General features: G+C 37.8%; 1 protein-coding gene across 1 annotated transcript in view; it reads left to right on the forward strand.

The window, feature by feature from the left end:
• Positions 1-17,384, forward strand: part of LOC127434309 (adhesion G protein-coupled receptor A3) — an 87,964-nt gene that overhangs the window by 13,124 nt on the left and 57,456 nt on the right. Inside the window, exon 2 of the mRNA XM_051690839.1 lies at positions 5,301-5,372. Within this exon, the coding sequence (XP_051546799.1) occupies positions 5,301-5,372 (72 nt within the window). The remainder of the gene's footprint in view (positions 1-5,300; positions 5,373-17,384) is intronic.

Consider the following 17,384-nt stretch of genomic DNA (forward strand, 5'->3'; position numbering starts at 1 on the left):
ATTGGAATAGGGCAGAACCAGAACCTTTGGAATGTGTCAGGGGACATTACACTGAAGCACACACACAACAAACACACACACACACAATAGTGATTCAGTTTCAGTGATCAGTGATGGAGAAGGCACTTCTTAACCATATTGTTTTGTACAAAACAAACCCAGATGGGACTTGTGATAATCAGCATTCACATGATTAGCTAGACTGTAGCACCAGCATTACCCCCGCATTGTGATGAGCTTCCGTCTTATCAGACAATTCGGATAAAGTATCATTACATGGACAGTGCTTTTCATGTGGAGTTCAAATCATGTAAATGCAGCTTCACGATTGCTGTTGCAAAGTGGATAGCCACTATTAATATTGTGGAAGATGAGAGTTTAAGAGATTTAATGCATTGCAATGAATATACAACCTATGGGGACTAGTTCTTTCAGTTAGTCAACCTCTGTCCTACTTACACTTTGTGAACTATAATATTACTTGTATTGGTGCTATTTTAATGCATTTCTGTCTTTTATACTGTGGACTGCTTTTATTTGGAAAATGTTAATAAAAGATTATTGTTACATATTCTGTGTACAGATTACGTGTTCTTTTCTAACTATATGCATTTTGACAAGAAAAGAAGTACGTATAGCATTTTCAAAATCTGCGATTAATCACGATTAGGGGTGGGTAAAAAATATTGTTTTTCTGATTAATCACGATCTTCATTTGAATGATCTCGATATCAGTTCTTAAATCCCAAGATCGAGCTTTCACTCAATGTGCAACCCTCCACTACAATGATAGGATATCACTCGCATTTGAAACCAAATTTCGTGCTATGCGACTAAAGTGAATATATTTGGCAACTGGCTGGTAAATGTTTACATTTCACTCACCAGTAATTGTGTAGTTTAGTCATGAATTGTTCAGCAGCGAGATCCTTTCACAGCGTGTTGAGAGTAGGGCTGCACCCTGATAGTCAACCAAAGGTTAGTCGATGAGAAGAGTCTTGTTCGACCAAGTTTTGATTGGTCAGTTGGTTGCAGAAAAAAATCCACATAAAAACGACGAACACCAGTATTAGCGCTGGTTGGATGCTAGGTGGTACTATGGGGTCATTTTCATGAAGCAGGGTTAGGGTTAAGCCTACACAATAAAGCAAGACACCTTGATTTCAAAATTATTTATTTTAACTAATAATTCAAATGAAACTGGAAAAAAAATAAAAAAATAAGTGCAATTAAAATGTGTGTTGTTCACCTTTTTGAAAGATGGTTTTACAACAGTTGTCAACATCTCTCTGGCAAAGAACCTACTTCATCTGTGCATTCTCTACCGGTCGGGTATTTCGTTATCCGGGAAAATACATCATGTGTGTGAATAAATTTGTTTTGTTCCCTCCTATATATATATATATATATATATACACTACAATATTCAATTACATCTGAAACCCCTGGGCTGAGGGATTGGTGAATATTCTTGCTTTAGTGATTTTTGCATTGAAATTATTTCTTTTTTTTAAACAAAAAACTTAAATCAAATACATTTCTATATTCAAATTGCACTCCAAACGAAACAAAAAAGCAATTAAAATAATGACGTGATAAAAGAATAATATATACACAGTTGTGCTCAAAAGTTTGCATACCCTTGGAGAATTGGTAATATATGTACCATTTTTAAAGAAAACATGAGTGAGCAGGCAAAACACATTTATTTCTTATGGGATTCATATTCAACTGTAGGTTATAACAGAATGGCACAATCATAAAACAAAACATGGCAACAAAGAAAAAAATTAAATGACCCCTGTTCAGAAGTCTGCATACCTTTTAGTTCTTAATAGTGTGTATTGCCCCTTTAGCATCAATGACAGCGTGCAGTCTTTTGTAATAGTTGTCTATGAGGCCCCAAATTCTTGCAGGTGGTATAGCTGCCCATTCGTTTTGGCAAAATGCCTCCAGGTCATGCAAAGTCTTGGGTCATCTTGCATGAACCGCACATTTGAGATCTCCCCAGAGTGGCTTGATGATATTAAGGTCAGGAGACTGTGATTGCCACTCCAGAACCTTCACCTTTTTCTGCTGTAACCACTGGAGGTTCAACTTGGCCTTGTGCTTAGGGTCATTGTCATGCTGGAATGTCCAAGAGCATCCCATGCATAGCTTTCGTGCAGAAGAATGCAAATTGTCTGGCAGTATTTTCTGATAATATGCTGCATTCATCTTGCCATCAGTTTTTCACAAGATTCCCCGTGCCTTTAGAGCACCCCCCCCCCCCCAAAAACATCAGTGAGCCACCTCCATGCTTCACAGTGGGGATGGTATTCTTTTCACTATAGGCCTTGTTGACCCCTCTCCAAACGTAGCGCTTATGGTTGTGACCATAAAGCTCTATTTTGGTCTCGTCAATCCAAATTATAGTATGCCAGAAGCTGTGAGACGTGTCAAGGTGTTGTTGGGCATATTGTAACCGGCTTTTTTGTGGCATTGGCACAAACAACTATGTGATAATAAATGGCTTCATATGATCACTATCCTTAAATAAAAGACAGGTTTTTTTTTTTGCATGATCAGTCATATTTTCAAAATCAATGCCAAAATTTCACAATTTCTGCCAGGGTATGCAAACTTTTGAGCACAACTGTATATTTACCTTTCCATTTACCATCAGGCAAGAATCCATCTTAACATCATGGCAGAAAATTACTTACATAAATGAAGACATAAAAACAATTATAAATGTAAAAATAATAATTATAATGATGATAATAATCACTGAAATATAAATCATGGTTCGAGGTGAACGTGTTTTTGTATTATTTTATGTTTTAATCACAGAGGTGTAGGCTGCAGAGTTGTGGTCACAATGAACTGCTCTGTGGAAATAAAGTGAACTGAACTCAAAGCACTCAAAGACAGAGATGTCTGAGGTCATTTGCAGCACTCATAGACGATACTGTTCTTGCAATTTAATTTATTTTTAAAAATCGGAAGACAGAAACAAAGAAAGAGTGAGAACCTTTTACATGCGTGTGTTCCACGAGACTTCATGCTTCTGTATCAGCGCGTCAGACATGTGCATAGTGGGATTTTCTGTCATCTGTTCTTAATAATATAATAAGTGTTGCTTCATGCACGTGTCTGTGTGTCTATGTGCAAATTATTTGTAATATTAATTTGATAATAATAGCCTAATAATAATAATTATAATAATTTAATACATGGGAAAACGAGCCAAATATCGTCTTGATATCGTCAAATGCATCAGCTACTGGCGATCACTCTGACCATCGTCGATCCCTGAGATCATCGTCTTTCATCACAACCCTAATGTGCATTACTCTATAAATTAACAAAATGTTCGGACAGTCTCCTTGCTGGTTTTTCTGACACATTCAGAATCATTACTGCTTTTGCTGGTGTCGCTGTGGTTCGCTTCATGCGTGCACTTGTAAAATTTATATTTTAAAGGCTAATTATTACGGTTTAGTATTTCTCTGTAATGTAGAACAGTGTTAGCAATGTTACTTATAACATTCTTTCTCAGCCCTGGAACTCAAACCATTTTCTGATGCCCCCCAAAATATATATATTTAAGTAATTAAATTAATATCATAAACATGCGACTAGTCGACTAATGGCTTAAATTAATGCCTACTAGTTGACCTGGAAAATCTTTGGTCAGGGGCAGCCCTAGTTGAGAGTAAAAGTTGTTCCGTGTAATGTGTGTCCAAGATGACATTCACGCAACCCATTTGCCATTGAATATGGTCTCTTTTAATACCCTTTCTGTTCTTTACAGTCAGTTGTTGATCAAAAACAACTGCAAAAAAACATTTAATACTAATCATGCATCACACAGATGAGGTAAAGCCATTAGAGTCCCCTCTAGTTAAATTGCGCTCATTTAAAGGCGCTGTATATAGAAATGAAGGTTTTTTTTTTTCATTTACTCACCCTCTTGATATCCCAGATGTGTATGACTTTCTTCAGCTGAACACATTTGAAGAAAAATAGACAAATATCTTAGCTTAGTAGGTGATCCTACTTTTGAAGCTCCAAAAATAACATATAGTCAGCATAAACGTCATCCATGCGACTCCCATCGGTTAAATGAATGTATTCTAAAGTGACATGATTGCTTTTGGTGTGAAAAAGATCAGTAGATCAAGAGATCACAACTCTAAATCATCGCTTCCGGTCAACAATGTTATGCGTATGTGACAAAATCGCATTGGCACGTGAGACATTCGAGAACCGACGCACGTGTGAAACACCCTGAAGAGCAGCGTTGTTTACAACTGAGTAGGAGGAACACTGTACATAAGCTTCGTTGGTTTTGGTTTAGATCTGTATTTGTATCTGTTTACTCACAATTGTGCGTTTGTGTGCCTATCCTAGATGTATCAACTGGGAGAAATACAGATTACGTCTGTATTATGCCAACGCGAATACGTCACACGAGAGACCACATGAATTTAGCGCTCTCATGAAGCTTATTGTAAGCTATGGTTTATAGTTAAAAAGTACTTACATATTTATCTTTATCGCACCAAAAGCGATCATTTCACTTTAGAAAACATTAATTTAACCATTGGAGTCGTTTGGATGACATTTATGCTGTGATTTTTAGAGCTTCAAAAGTCAGATCTCCATCCACTTGCATTTTAAGGACCTACTGAGCTAAGATATTTGTCTGTTTTTCTTCGAATGTGTTTTGCTGAAGAAAATCAAACAAACCTGGGATATCATGAGGGTGCGTAAATGATGAGATAATTTTCATTTTTGGGTGAACTATCCCTTTAAGTACCTTGTTGGTTTGAGTAGAAAACCTTAAGTGCTACACTACCATCCCATCTGGTTGCAATAGAAATTATGTAGACGTCAGCATAATGACCATACTTTATTGCATCTATAGCTGCATTTTCTTCACGATTAAGAAGACCTATCGTAGCCAGCGTAAAGTATTCTCAGCTGCCTGCTTACTTGTAGGTGTAACATGATTTGTGCATTCAAGTCGCTTTGCCAAGAAATTAAATGTTGATTTAATGTTATACAAACATTATGCAACAAATAAAATATTTTCTATGCTACTTTGTGAGCAAGTCCAAGTTCAGTGAGTCCAGAGTCATTAGGGCAGTAATGATGACAAGTATCATTTTGAGCATATTTGCTCTTGCGTTCTGTGCACAAAGTCACTTGTTAGCAAATAGACTAGATCAGTCTTACACTTAAAGTTCAAGTAGGTTTTTGTTTACCTATGATGTCCTTATTTTTAATATCAGCCACCTTTTTTCCCCCCACAGGATTTTGAGCAACAATAAAATCCAGAAACTTCTGAACGGCTCCTTCACTGGTTTGTCATCATTGGAAAGACTGTAAGTTTGCATTCTACTTCTTTTCTCTGCTTTAATTTTTGTTCTATGGGTTTAATTGTTGACTCATAAGATGTGAATTAGATCCTGTTTACACCTGGTATTAAGATGTCTTTTGTGATTCAATCACATGTAGTCAGTTGAGACACATCGCTGTTTACACACCTGGTCATTTAGATGCGCCTCCTGTGACCACTTGTGTTTGGATTTGGAGGGGAGGGTTCTCTTATTATATGACGACATCAATCACTATGTCAGTGTTTTTATTGCATGATGATAATAAACCTCAACAAAGTCAGAAAAGACAAAGAAAGGGCGAAAACAAAAATGGTGCGCTGTTTCTCCCAGATGCAGCTAAAATTTAATCTAAACACAAATGCAACATTTCGGTCAAAATTATCCATTGTTTTAGTGGGTTTCCTGTATTAACCTGAGCTTCAGATGCTTGTGCTTGTTATTAATGTACCCCAGCATGTAATATCAGACACACTGAAGAAGATTTGTAAAGTTCTCGTGCTTGTGAATGTATACGTTTTTTTCTTTTCTTTTTTTTCTTTTTTCTTTTTAATTTTCAGATCGGAAAGCTGTTCGTAACTCGTTTTCACGATTGACAGGTGAGGGGTGATGCTTCACTGATGTCCAGGATGTGTTCAGAACAAATTAATGTTTACACCTCAGCTGCGATGTGGTCGCATGCGTTTTTGACTACCTCTGTATGTGGTTTAAGTGATCCAATCACAAAATGTTTTAGAAGCCGTACAGACCTGAATTTAGGGCTGACAACTTGTGATCAGATCACTCAAAACATATCTTAATAACAGCTGTTAACAGGGTCACAGTTTAATCATCAAGATTTTTGGTTAAAATTTAGTGTGTGTGTGTGTGTGTGTGTATATACACCGATCAGCCACAACATTAAAACCACCTGCCTAATATTGTCAAGTAATTTTTATATGTATAGCGCCTTTCACAATACACATCGTTTCAAAGCAGCTTTACAGAAACTCATGCATTAACAGAAAATGAAACTGTAAAATCTATAGAGTCATCATTGTGTAGTTTGATAAAATACGATTGTGAATTGTGTTTAAAAATAAGTAATTAAATAATAATTGTATTTAGAATCCCAGTGAGCGAGCCGAAGGCGACTGTGGCAAGGAACACAAAACTCCATAAGATGTTTGTTAATGGAGAAAAATAACTTTGGGAGAAACCAGGCTCACTGTGGGGGCCAGTTCCCCTCTGGCTAACCAGCATGAATATAATGCCAATATTAGTTATTTATGCGCAGTGCAGGTCATGGTTTAAGATTAGTAAACTATGTAAGTGTTAAGGTCCAGAGTTTAAAAATAAATATTTCTTTATGAACTAAGATTAATGACTAATGTCTTAGAAGTCCATCCTGGATTAACTGCAGACATTCACATAGATGCATTGTACTTTGTTAGTTGGCTGATGAAGGCTTTTGTTGGCAATTAAATGATTGTCTATGTATTCCATTTCAAGAGTGCAGTCCATCAATAGACAAATGTGATGCAGGCAGAGATCAATGAGGTGCATCGCAGTTCAACCGGCAGGTCATTTCGTTGAGGTTCAGGCAGTCCAAGGTTCATGCAGTGGCAAATGAAGTATCTGACGTCTTACAATTGGAGTATTGATATTTTTTCCCACCTCTTTTTCATATGTAGTGACTTGTAGCACAGTGTTGACATGTAAAAGGAAACACTGGTTTATCTTTGCTGGTGAGGTACCAGTGAAGGATTGTTGGTTGTAGCTGGTTGGAGTTCATACTGAGGAGGATGGACAAGTGAAAGTTAATTACAGCCGTTGCCTTCAGTGAGAACAATTGTCTGATCTTAGCATCAGCTTTCCACTCTGCTCTTTACTTCCATTAGGGATTCAATGTCACTTACTGTAGTGGTCAAATGTGGTGGCCAAATTTAGATCCTGTACATTGAAATGCCGTATTTAGTGTTGTTCTTCATGAATGCACTTTGATTTATACTGCAGGTTGATTATACATGACCTAGATTTTCAAAGAGCTGTAGCAGATGTTGACCATAAAAGATATTAAGCCATATCACGTTACGGGTTGCTTTAAAAGAACTTATGAATAAAGGGATTGGTATACTAATTAGTGGTCGATCGATATATCGCAGAGGCTGATAAATCGGCCGATATTCTGACTTTTTTAATTATCGCATTGGCTAATACATTTTCCCATTTGGCCCATTTTATTCTTTAGGGCGCCAAAAATCACCTGCTTGCATGTGAAGCGTCTGAGACATGTAAACGACCAGTCACAGTTTGTTTTGTTGTTACGTGCCATCACGTTGCAACAATAATAGACTGGTGTGCAACACAGTATCATTTAAACAGTCCACATGTATGAGCCGTGGCAGATGCATTTGAGCTAATAATATTAAAGTGCTTGCCTGTTTCATTATCCCTCTCTCTCTTCTCAACAATTCCCTGTAACTTTTAACTATCTTGTCTAATGATAAAAAGGCAAGTATCAATAAAACTAATATCATAAACCGTCTGCAAATATGCGCATATCTCATTTAAACAGATGAAATAAACCAACCTCACACAACTTCAGCAGATCCAGCATCATGTGGAATGCTCATAAATCTTCCTTTGAAGCACGTATTCTAACAGTCTCTCATCAACAGTTCCCAGTAACTTTTCTAATGATAAATAGCAAATATCAATAAAACTTGTATTATATACCATCTGCAAATATGCAGATACACTATATTGCCAAAAGTATTCGCTCATCTGCCTTTAGTCGCATATGAACTTAAGTGACATCCCATTCTTAATCCATAGGGTTCAATATGACGTCGGCCCACCCTTTGCAGCTATAACAGCTTCAACTCTTCTGGGAAGGCTTTCCACAAGGTTTAGGAGTGTGTTTATGGGAATTTTTGACCATTCTTCCAGAAGCGCATTTGTGAGGTCAGACACTGATGTTGGACGAGAAGGCCTGGCTCGCAGTCTTCGCTCTAATTCATCCCAAAGGTGCTCTATCGGGTTGAGGTCAGGACTCTGTGCAGGCCAGTCAAGTTCTTCCACACCAAACTCGCTCATCCATGTCTTTATGGACCTTGCTTTGTGCACTGGTGCGCAGTCATGTTGGAACAGGAAGGGGCCATCCCCAAACTTTTCCCACAAATTTGGGAGCATGGAATTGTCCAAAATCTCTTGGTACGCTGAAGCATTCAGATTTCCTTTCACTGGAACTAAGGGGCCAAGCCCAGCTCCTGAAAAACAACCCCACACCATAATCCCCCCTCCACCAAACTTCACAGTTGGCACAATGCAGTCAGACAAGTACCGTTCTCCTGGCAACCGCCAAATCCAGACTCATCCATCAGATTGCCAGATGGAGAAGCGTTATTCGTCACTCCAGAGAATGCGTCTCCACTGCTCTAGAGTCCTGTGGCGGCGTACTTTACACCACTGTATCCCACGCTTTGCATTGCACTTGGTGATGTATGGCTTGGATGCAGCTGCTCGGCCATGGAAACCCATTCCATGAAGCTCTCTACACACTGTTCTTGAGCTAATCTGAAGGCCACATGAACTTTGGAGGTCTGTAGCGATTGACTCTGCAGAAAGTTGGCGACCTCTGTGCACTATGCGCCTCAGCATCCGCTGACCCCGCTCTGTCATTTTACATGGCCTACCACTTCCTGGCTGAGTTGCTGTCATTCCCAATCACTTCCACTTTGTTATAATACCACTGACAGTTGACTGTGGAATATTTAGTAGCGAGGAAATTTCACGACTGGACTTGTTGCACAGGTGGCATCCTATCACAGTACCACGTTGGAATTCACTGAGCTCCTGAGAGCGGCCCATTCTTTCACAAATGTTTGTAGAAGCAGTCTGCATGCCTAGGTGCTTCATTTTATACACCTGTGGCCATGGAAGTGATTGGAACACCTGAATTCAATTATTTGGATGGGTGAGCGAATACTTTTGGCAATATAGTGTATCTAGTTTAAAAAGATGTCATTCACGAACCTCACGAAAATCATTCACGAAACCTCACGTTTTCTTCCCGTCGAGCGCTCATCTAATATCTTCCTCTGAAGCACGTATTCTATCAGCCAGAATCAAAAACTTCAGGATCAAAAGTTCCTCTCATTTACAAATCATGACGGTCTGTCTGTGACAATGCAAGCAGGTGATCCAGGCCATTTAAACTGTCAGGAGATGTCAGGAACGCGTGAGTGCAACTTCAAGGCTGCGTCCGAAACCAGGAAAATGCTGCCTCCGGAGGCTGTATATGGAGGTATGATGAAAATAAGGTGCTTTTCAAACTGTTCAGAGACCAGTTTCCTTAAGAGTTCCATTCATTCAAAACAGATGTCAGTTAAGCCATTAACTGATTAGGCAGCAATGTAGCAAGTCAGCTGCCTACGTTTTCTGATGCAGCCCAAGGTAAAAGCGCTTCACGTGTGCTATAAGTAAATGTCTTATTCACTATACACTGTATGTACAATTGGTTTGATTTGATATTTTTTGAGTAAATGCGATTGCTAACGTGGACATGCCATCCATGGTTGCTGGACTGCTGTGTGTACTGTTATTTCCTTCCTGATTTTTTAATTAACAATTTCTTCATTTGCAAATAAATGACTAAAATTTGATGACTAAACAGAAATCTGAAGAAACTGCTATGTACCATTTAAAATACAATATTATTTTTTAGTTTTGTGTGAAATTGATTACATATAGTGCTAAATATGAGTTTATTATTATTTATTTTTTTGCAATTTTATGGTTGTCATTTGGATATGCACTCTGGATATCGGCATCGTCCATTAAAAAACCCATATTGATCGACCACTAGTGCTAAGCTAGTTCTAGAAATATTTTAAAAGAATTAAGCTTTATTATGTGCGCTTGTTCAATTGAAGACCTAGATTCAGTGGATTCAAGTGAGGAAAAGTGGAAGCAGTCCATTAATCTTATGCTTCACTGAGGGCTAGAATAACATATGATGTCATCCAGCAGGAATTCTAATGGTGTTCTGTATATTCCATGACATTATCCAGATCTTGTTATATCAGTATAATCGTCCAGAATCCAGAATCGTAACACATCCAGAATTTGATCAGTTGTACATTTAATTTAAATTCCTGATATATTATAAAGAGCTAATCTTCCTTATTACAGTCGTTTAGACTTCATGATAAAATAACATGTTATAAAAGCTAATTGTTTTTCTGTTATTTGCTGTTCAAGAATTGACATTTATTACACACCAGTTAAAGGTTCAGTCACACTTGACTGAATTTATAAGTAGCTTCTCATTATCTTTAAAACCTATTAATCTGAAGGCTTAAGATTAAATGTTTAAAATTAGTTTTGTAGACAAATCTAAATTGTCAATTTATAAATTGAATGAACACAGCCAACATGTGCCAGCATGAAAATGAACTCCTTCAGTACTGTTAAAAAACTTTAAGTTTGGTTGAGCGAATGCCCAGAGGAGTTTTTATTTGTTTGTTTATTTATTTATAAAAAATGTTGTGATTACATATTTCTCATAGTTTCATTTGTGTTATTTCATAGTTTTGATGACTTTACTGTTAATCTAAAGTGTATTAAATCAACAAAACGTACCTCTCTACACTAAACCTTTAATCTAAACGTAACTGATAGTGTCATTAAAATCAAATGTGTCAATTGCTGAAGCAACCACGTCATTTTGTGGTGCTTTTGACACTTTTGTTTCATGTGTCGACTTGTTTGCTCTTCCAGACTTGTACCCCAGTCCTTTACATTGCAGGTGCGAAAGCTCTATCAGTTGAGATACTGCACCGTTTGATCGTGTTCAAACAAGCAAGTAAATGTAGTTGTTTATGCGATTTTAATGTTAAAATGTATCGCCTTGCAAGTCACGGACTAAAGTAAAAGTATTTTGATATCATAATAATATCCCGTTTCCTCCGAGTATTAAGAATAATCTCGGTTGATCCGATCACATGTGGTCAGGTGAAACACATCGCTGTTTACACCTGGTTGTTTAAATGCGTCTCCTGTGACCACTTGTGATCGGATTTGAAGGGGAGGGACTTCTCATGACAACATATATCAATCACTATGTCAGTGTGTTACTGCATGATATTAAAGCTAGTGGTCGACCAATATATAGCCGAGGCCGATAAATCAGCCGATATTCTGACTTTTTGAATTATCGCATTGGCCGATTTGTTTCTTGAGGGCGCCAAGAAACACCTGCTTGCATGAAGTGACTGAGACATGTAAATGACCAGTCACGGTTCGTTTTGTGGTTACGTGCAATCGTGTTACTACAGTCTGTGCAACAGACTGTCTTTTAAACTGTCCTCATATCAGAGCCGCAGCGGACGCATTTGAGCTCATAATGTTAAAGTGCTCGCCTGTTTCATTCTCCCTCTCTCTTCTTAACAGTTCCCTGTAACTTTTAACTGTCTTGTCAAATGATAAAAAGGAAAATATCAATAAGATTAATATCATATACCGTCTGCAAATATGCGCAAATCTCATTTAAACAGATTTAATAAACAAACCTCACACAACTTGAGCAGATTCAGCATCCTGTGGAGCACTCATTTATTTACCTTTAAAGCATGTATTCTATCAGCCTCTCCTCAGCAGTTCCCTGTCACCTTTAACTTTCTTTTCTAATGATAAAAGGCAAATGCCAATAAAACTTAAAATTGTGTGATATATCGGCATTGTATCGTCCATTAAAGAACCCATATCAGTCGACCATTAATTAAAGCACAACAAAGTCAGAAAAGACAAAGAAAGTGCAAAAAAAAAAAAAAAAAAAAACAACAAACCTGTACACTAGTTCTCCCAGATGCAGCTGAAATTTAATCTAAGATCAAAAGCAACATTTCGAGCAGACATGCCCATTAGGATTGCCTATATTAACCTGTGCTGCTGATGTTTGTGCTTCTCATAAGTGTCGCTGCATGTTGATTTCAGACTCACTAAAGAAGAACTGTGAAGTTCTCATGCTTGTGTATCCGTTTTTTATTTTTTTTTTTTTTTAAACAGATGTTTTTTATTTCTTTTTAAACCACTCTTAACCGGCAAAGTTTAAACTCTTGTTTTAGTGCAGCGGTAATTGACAGGCATGGGGTGGTGCTTCGCTGCTGCCAGGACGCATACAGGACGAATTAACGTTTACACCAAAAATGTGATGCGTTCACATGCATTTTGACCACATTTGTCTGTTTTTTTGTGATCCGATCACAAAATGTTTTAGACCCCCTTTTAGACCTTTAATTAGTGCTGATTACATGTGATCAGATCACCAAAAACACATCTTAATACCAGGTGGAAATAGGGTCTAAGATAGCATTGTGTAAGGAACAGGGCAAAAATTATGATTTGTGTGAAAGAGAATAAAAAGTCATTGTTGTAGCACCTCCCGTGTTCATTTCACCACGCAACTGCTGTGAAACTTGCAACCTACCACAAAGAAATCATTTAGCAAAAATGTAGATATATTTACGTGATTATATGAGAACAGGTTCACATTTTACTGTCAGCCCTATACTAGTTCTTCATACTCACAATTTCACGTTGACGTCTTTCTCCACCCTTCAAACACGACCAAAATAAGAGGTTTTGCGTCCTGCATCTTAGCCCTCTGCTGGGCCCCCATTCTGATCTGGAAATCATCTCACACAACAAAGAAACAGATGCTTTTTTTTTTCAGTTTGTGTTTTGCTTGAATGTAAATGAAAATTAAAGGTGCAATATGTAACATTTTTCATGTAATATTCGCCTTTTTTTTTTTTTTTTGCCAATGTATGAATGGCTTGTAACTCAACTTAAAAAATGAGCCCTTCCTGGACTTCCTAGGTTGCCTATTAAAGCCTGTAGACTGATTTTCATGCGAAGGGAGCGGGTTGCTTTTGCCGGGAAAATCCAAAGGATGTGACGTTTATGCGTGCTCCCGAGAGCCTTGCCTCAGTGCTTCTCTTCCGCTATTCAACAGCGACAACAAACTGCAACACTAGGTAACATTATATTAGAGATGTAATCCAGCAAACGTCCGGCTCCCAGCACAACACCGACTCCAACACAAACTCAGAGTAAGCCAAAAAAAAAAAAAAAAACATTTACTGAATCCCGTCTGGCTAAGCGGGAACGTGATTGTGGTCGAGCAAAAACTAGAGTGAACATCGGCAGGACATTTGATTCCTGGAGGGACCTTCGTTTGGTTTTGGGATCAAAACCGACCCGGAGTTGGCATTCTTCTTATTGGACAGGTAAGCTTACATAACTGCAAAGTATGTGAAATATAGTGCCATAAGGAATGATCTGTGTAATTATAGCTAACTTGATCTTGCCTGCTAACGATGACAAATTGCAAGCTACCTTGCTTCGTAAATTACAAATAATTTCAACGATCTTCTCTTTATACTAAAAGTCAGGTATGCTGATTCACAGTAACTGACATAATGTTCATCTATAATTATTCAGCAAGGTAAACTACAATAACACATGAAATGAATGCTAGACAATGTTCAAGATAATGCAGAAAGCTCCATTCATTAGTGTAACGTAACTTGGTTATACAGAAAATATATACAATGTATTATTATAAAACAATAGGACATCGATATATCAAAACGACAGTTGTGATGGAATCACATCAATACTGAATTGTGTCAATATATTTATAATGTACAGTCTTTTTTATAAACAACTACTGTCATCATCCACCAAATTTAGCTAACAGCTATTGAAAAAGCTGGCTAGCTATCTAGCTAACGCCGACATAGGTTATCGTATAAATGCAGTCAATGTATCATGCAAAGAAAAGTGATTACTTCAAACTACAGTCTCGCATAGTCAGACTTATATCCACACTTTGTTTTAGCCCTGTTCCAGCACTGGAGAGTCAAATATAATATATAGTCTCAAAGTTTGTTGTAAAACAATCATAACTGTGTAATTTTAATTATGCTACCTCATCTGTCAGCATGATGCCGGTGAATCACGTTCAGTCTCGCTTCCCTATGGAGTCATTGTCGCTCGCGTCCCTATACAGTGTGTACGCGATCACGAGCAACAGGCTGAAGTTCACTTAACGGTCACAGGTGTCATTAATAACAAGGGATTCTGAATCTTACATACTGCACCTTTAAGTTCGGTACAGTTTTGTGGTGGAACCCTGAATTCCATTAATTAGCAGGCTTTGTCTTCTAGAGAAAAGCATAAGTGCTTGAGAGCTTTCAACTGGACTTTTTCAACCAGGTGCAAAGCTTCGTCTTGATTTACTGTGATCAGGACTGAATGTGCGTGTCATTCTGTTTATAATTGGAGGGAATTCTGCACTCTTTTTAAGTTGGGAATATTATATAGTTCAGGGGATAAAGAACTAAACTTTTGTCTTTATAACACATTGGAATTGTAAAAATCTTTGATCTTCCCATGATTTGAAAGCCTGAGGAATTCGTCTTTGACTCTTTTGATGGCACGGCAGTGCTTCTGCGGCTGGTTTTTTTTTTTTAGCATAAAACAAAGGCAATCTGAGTAAACACAAAATACAGTTTTTAAATGATAATGTTATTTATTGAAGCAAAAATACAAACTGGGCTTGTGTGGAAAAAGTAAATCCCCAAATCTATGAAACTGCATTCATAATGGGGTTCAGCTGGACTAGACACACCCAGGCCTGATTACTGCCAGCCATGTTCAATCAAATCAGCACCTAAATAGAACTTTTCCAGCAGCATGAAGTTGGCTTAAAGGTCTCACCCAGTAGCACACTATGCCAAGGTCGAAAGAAATTCCAGAAATTATGAGGAAAAAGGTGATTGAAATACATCAGTCTGGGAAGGCTTACAAAGCTATTTCAAAGGCTTTGGGACTCCAAAGAACCACAGTGAGAGCCATTATCTCCAAATGGAGAAAATTTGGCTCAGTAGTAAACCTTCCCAGAAGTGGCCAACCTTCCAAAATTCCTCCAAGAGCACAGCGACGACTCATCCAAGAAGTCACAAAAAAGCCAAGGACAACATCCAAGGAACTGCAGGTGTCTTCGCATCAATAAAGGTCACTGTTCACGACTCCACTATCAGAAAGACACTTGCCAAAAATGTTATCCATGGAAGAGTGGCGAGGTGAAGACCACTGCTAACCCAGAAGAACATTAAGTAACAAGGTAATGGAACTTTATAAAGATGGAAAAGGATATAAAAAGATATCCAAAGCCTTGAAAATGCCAGTCAGTACTGTTCAATCACTTATTAAGAAGTGGAAAATTCAGGAATCTCTTGATACCAAGCCAAGGTCAGGTAGACCAAGAAAGATTTCAGCCACAACTGCCAGAAGAATTGTTCGGGATACAAAGAAAAACCCACAGGTAACCTCAGGAGAAACACAGGCTGCTCTGGAAAAAGATGGTGTGGTTGTTTCAAGGAGCACAATATTTGTTGACCCCTCTTCAAACATAGCGCTTATGGTTGTGACCATAAAGCTTTATTTTGGTCTCGTCACTCCAAATTACAGTGTGCCAGAAGCTGTGAGGCGTGTCAAGGTGTTGTCGGGCATATTGTAATTTTTGTTCAAGTATCGTCATATTGTGCTCCTTGAAACAACCATGCCGTCTTTTTCCAGAGCAGCCTGTATTTCTCCTGAGGTTACCTGTGGGTTTTTCTTTGTATCCCAAACAATTCTTCTGGCAGTTGTGGCTGAAATCTTTCTTGGTCTACCTGACCTTGGCTTGGTATCAAGAGATCCCCGAATTTTCCACTTCTTAATAAGTGATTGAACAGTACTGACTGGCATTTTCAAGGCTTTGGATATCTTTTATATCCTTTTCCATCTTTATAAAGTTCCATTACCTTGTTACGCAGGTCTTTTGACAGTTCTTTTCTGCTCCCCATGGCTCAGTATCTAGCCTGCTCAGTGCATCCACGTGAGAGCTAACAAACTCATTGACTATTTATACACAGACACTAATTGCAATTTAAAAAGCCACAGGTGTGGGAAATTAACCTTTAATTGCCATTTAAACTTGTGTGTGTCACCTTGTGTGTCTGTAACAAGGCCAAACATTCAAGGGTATGTAAACTTTTGATCAGGGCCATTTGGGCGATTTCTGTTACCATTATGATTTAAAAAGGAGCTTCATATGATCACTATCCTTAAAAGACAGTTTTTTTTTTTTTATTTATTTTTTTTTTTTTTTGTATGATCAGTCATATTTTCAAAATCAATGCCAAAATTTCACAATTTCTGCCAGGGTATGCAAACTTTTGAGCACAACTGTGTGTATGTGTGTGTGTGTGTGTGTTTGTGTGTGTGTGTGTGTATATATATATATTTGAAAACTGTATTTTGTGTTTACTCATGTTGCCTTTGTTTTATGTTATATCTCGTTAGAAGGTCTAAAACAATTTAATATGAAAAATACACAAAAATGGGGGAAATAATTTTCACAGCACTATACCTAGCAGTGCAGCTCCCTGTGTGCCCTCACTGGCTTTCTGTTTTCCATGCCTGTCTATCTCTGATCCCCCCAGCCCAGAGCTGCACTCTGCTTTTTGTTATTCTAATGAATGGTGCTGAAGCCAGAGGTGTCAGCAGTCTGATTAATGCATTATTCTATGCTCTCAGAGTCTTTGTCTCTGTGTCTGTGCTTTGAGTGTGTGTTCACTTTTGAATATTGGAGAATCAATTAAAGAGCCCCCCCCCCACCCACACACACACCTTTTAACAGGATATCTTAATGTTGCAGTTAATGGGTAGTTAATACATTTCGAAAGTTGACATGTCCTGCAGTGTGATGTGCAATACTGTATTTAAAAACTATTTTAAACCACAATTTGCTCATTTTGTAATTATTATATGCATGCTTTTATGACCTAATCAAGAGACTACAAGAAATACAATATTATAACTTTTGAAAAATATATTTTTCGAGCCGCAGGAACACTTAAATTGAATTAGTGAAGGTAAAAGGGTGATTAAAAATGGTGAAAACAT

This window comes from Myxocyprinus asiaticus, chromosome 1 (assembly GCF_019703515.2).
Source record: "Myxocyprinus asiaticus isolate MX2 ecotype Aquarium Trade chromosome 1, UBuf_Myxa_2, whole genome shotgun sequence".
NCBI classification, from domain to species: Eukaryota; Metazoa; Chordata; class Actinopteri; order Cypriniformes; family Catostomidae; genus Myxocyprinus; species Myxocyprinus asiaticus.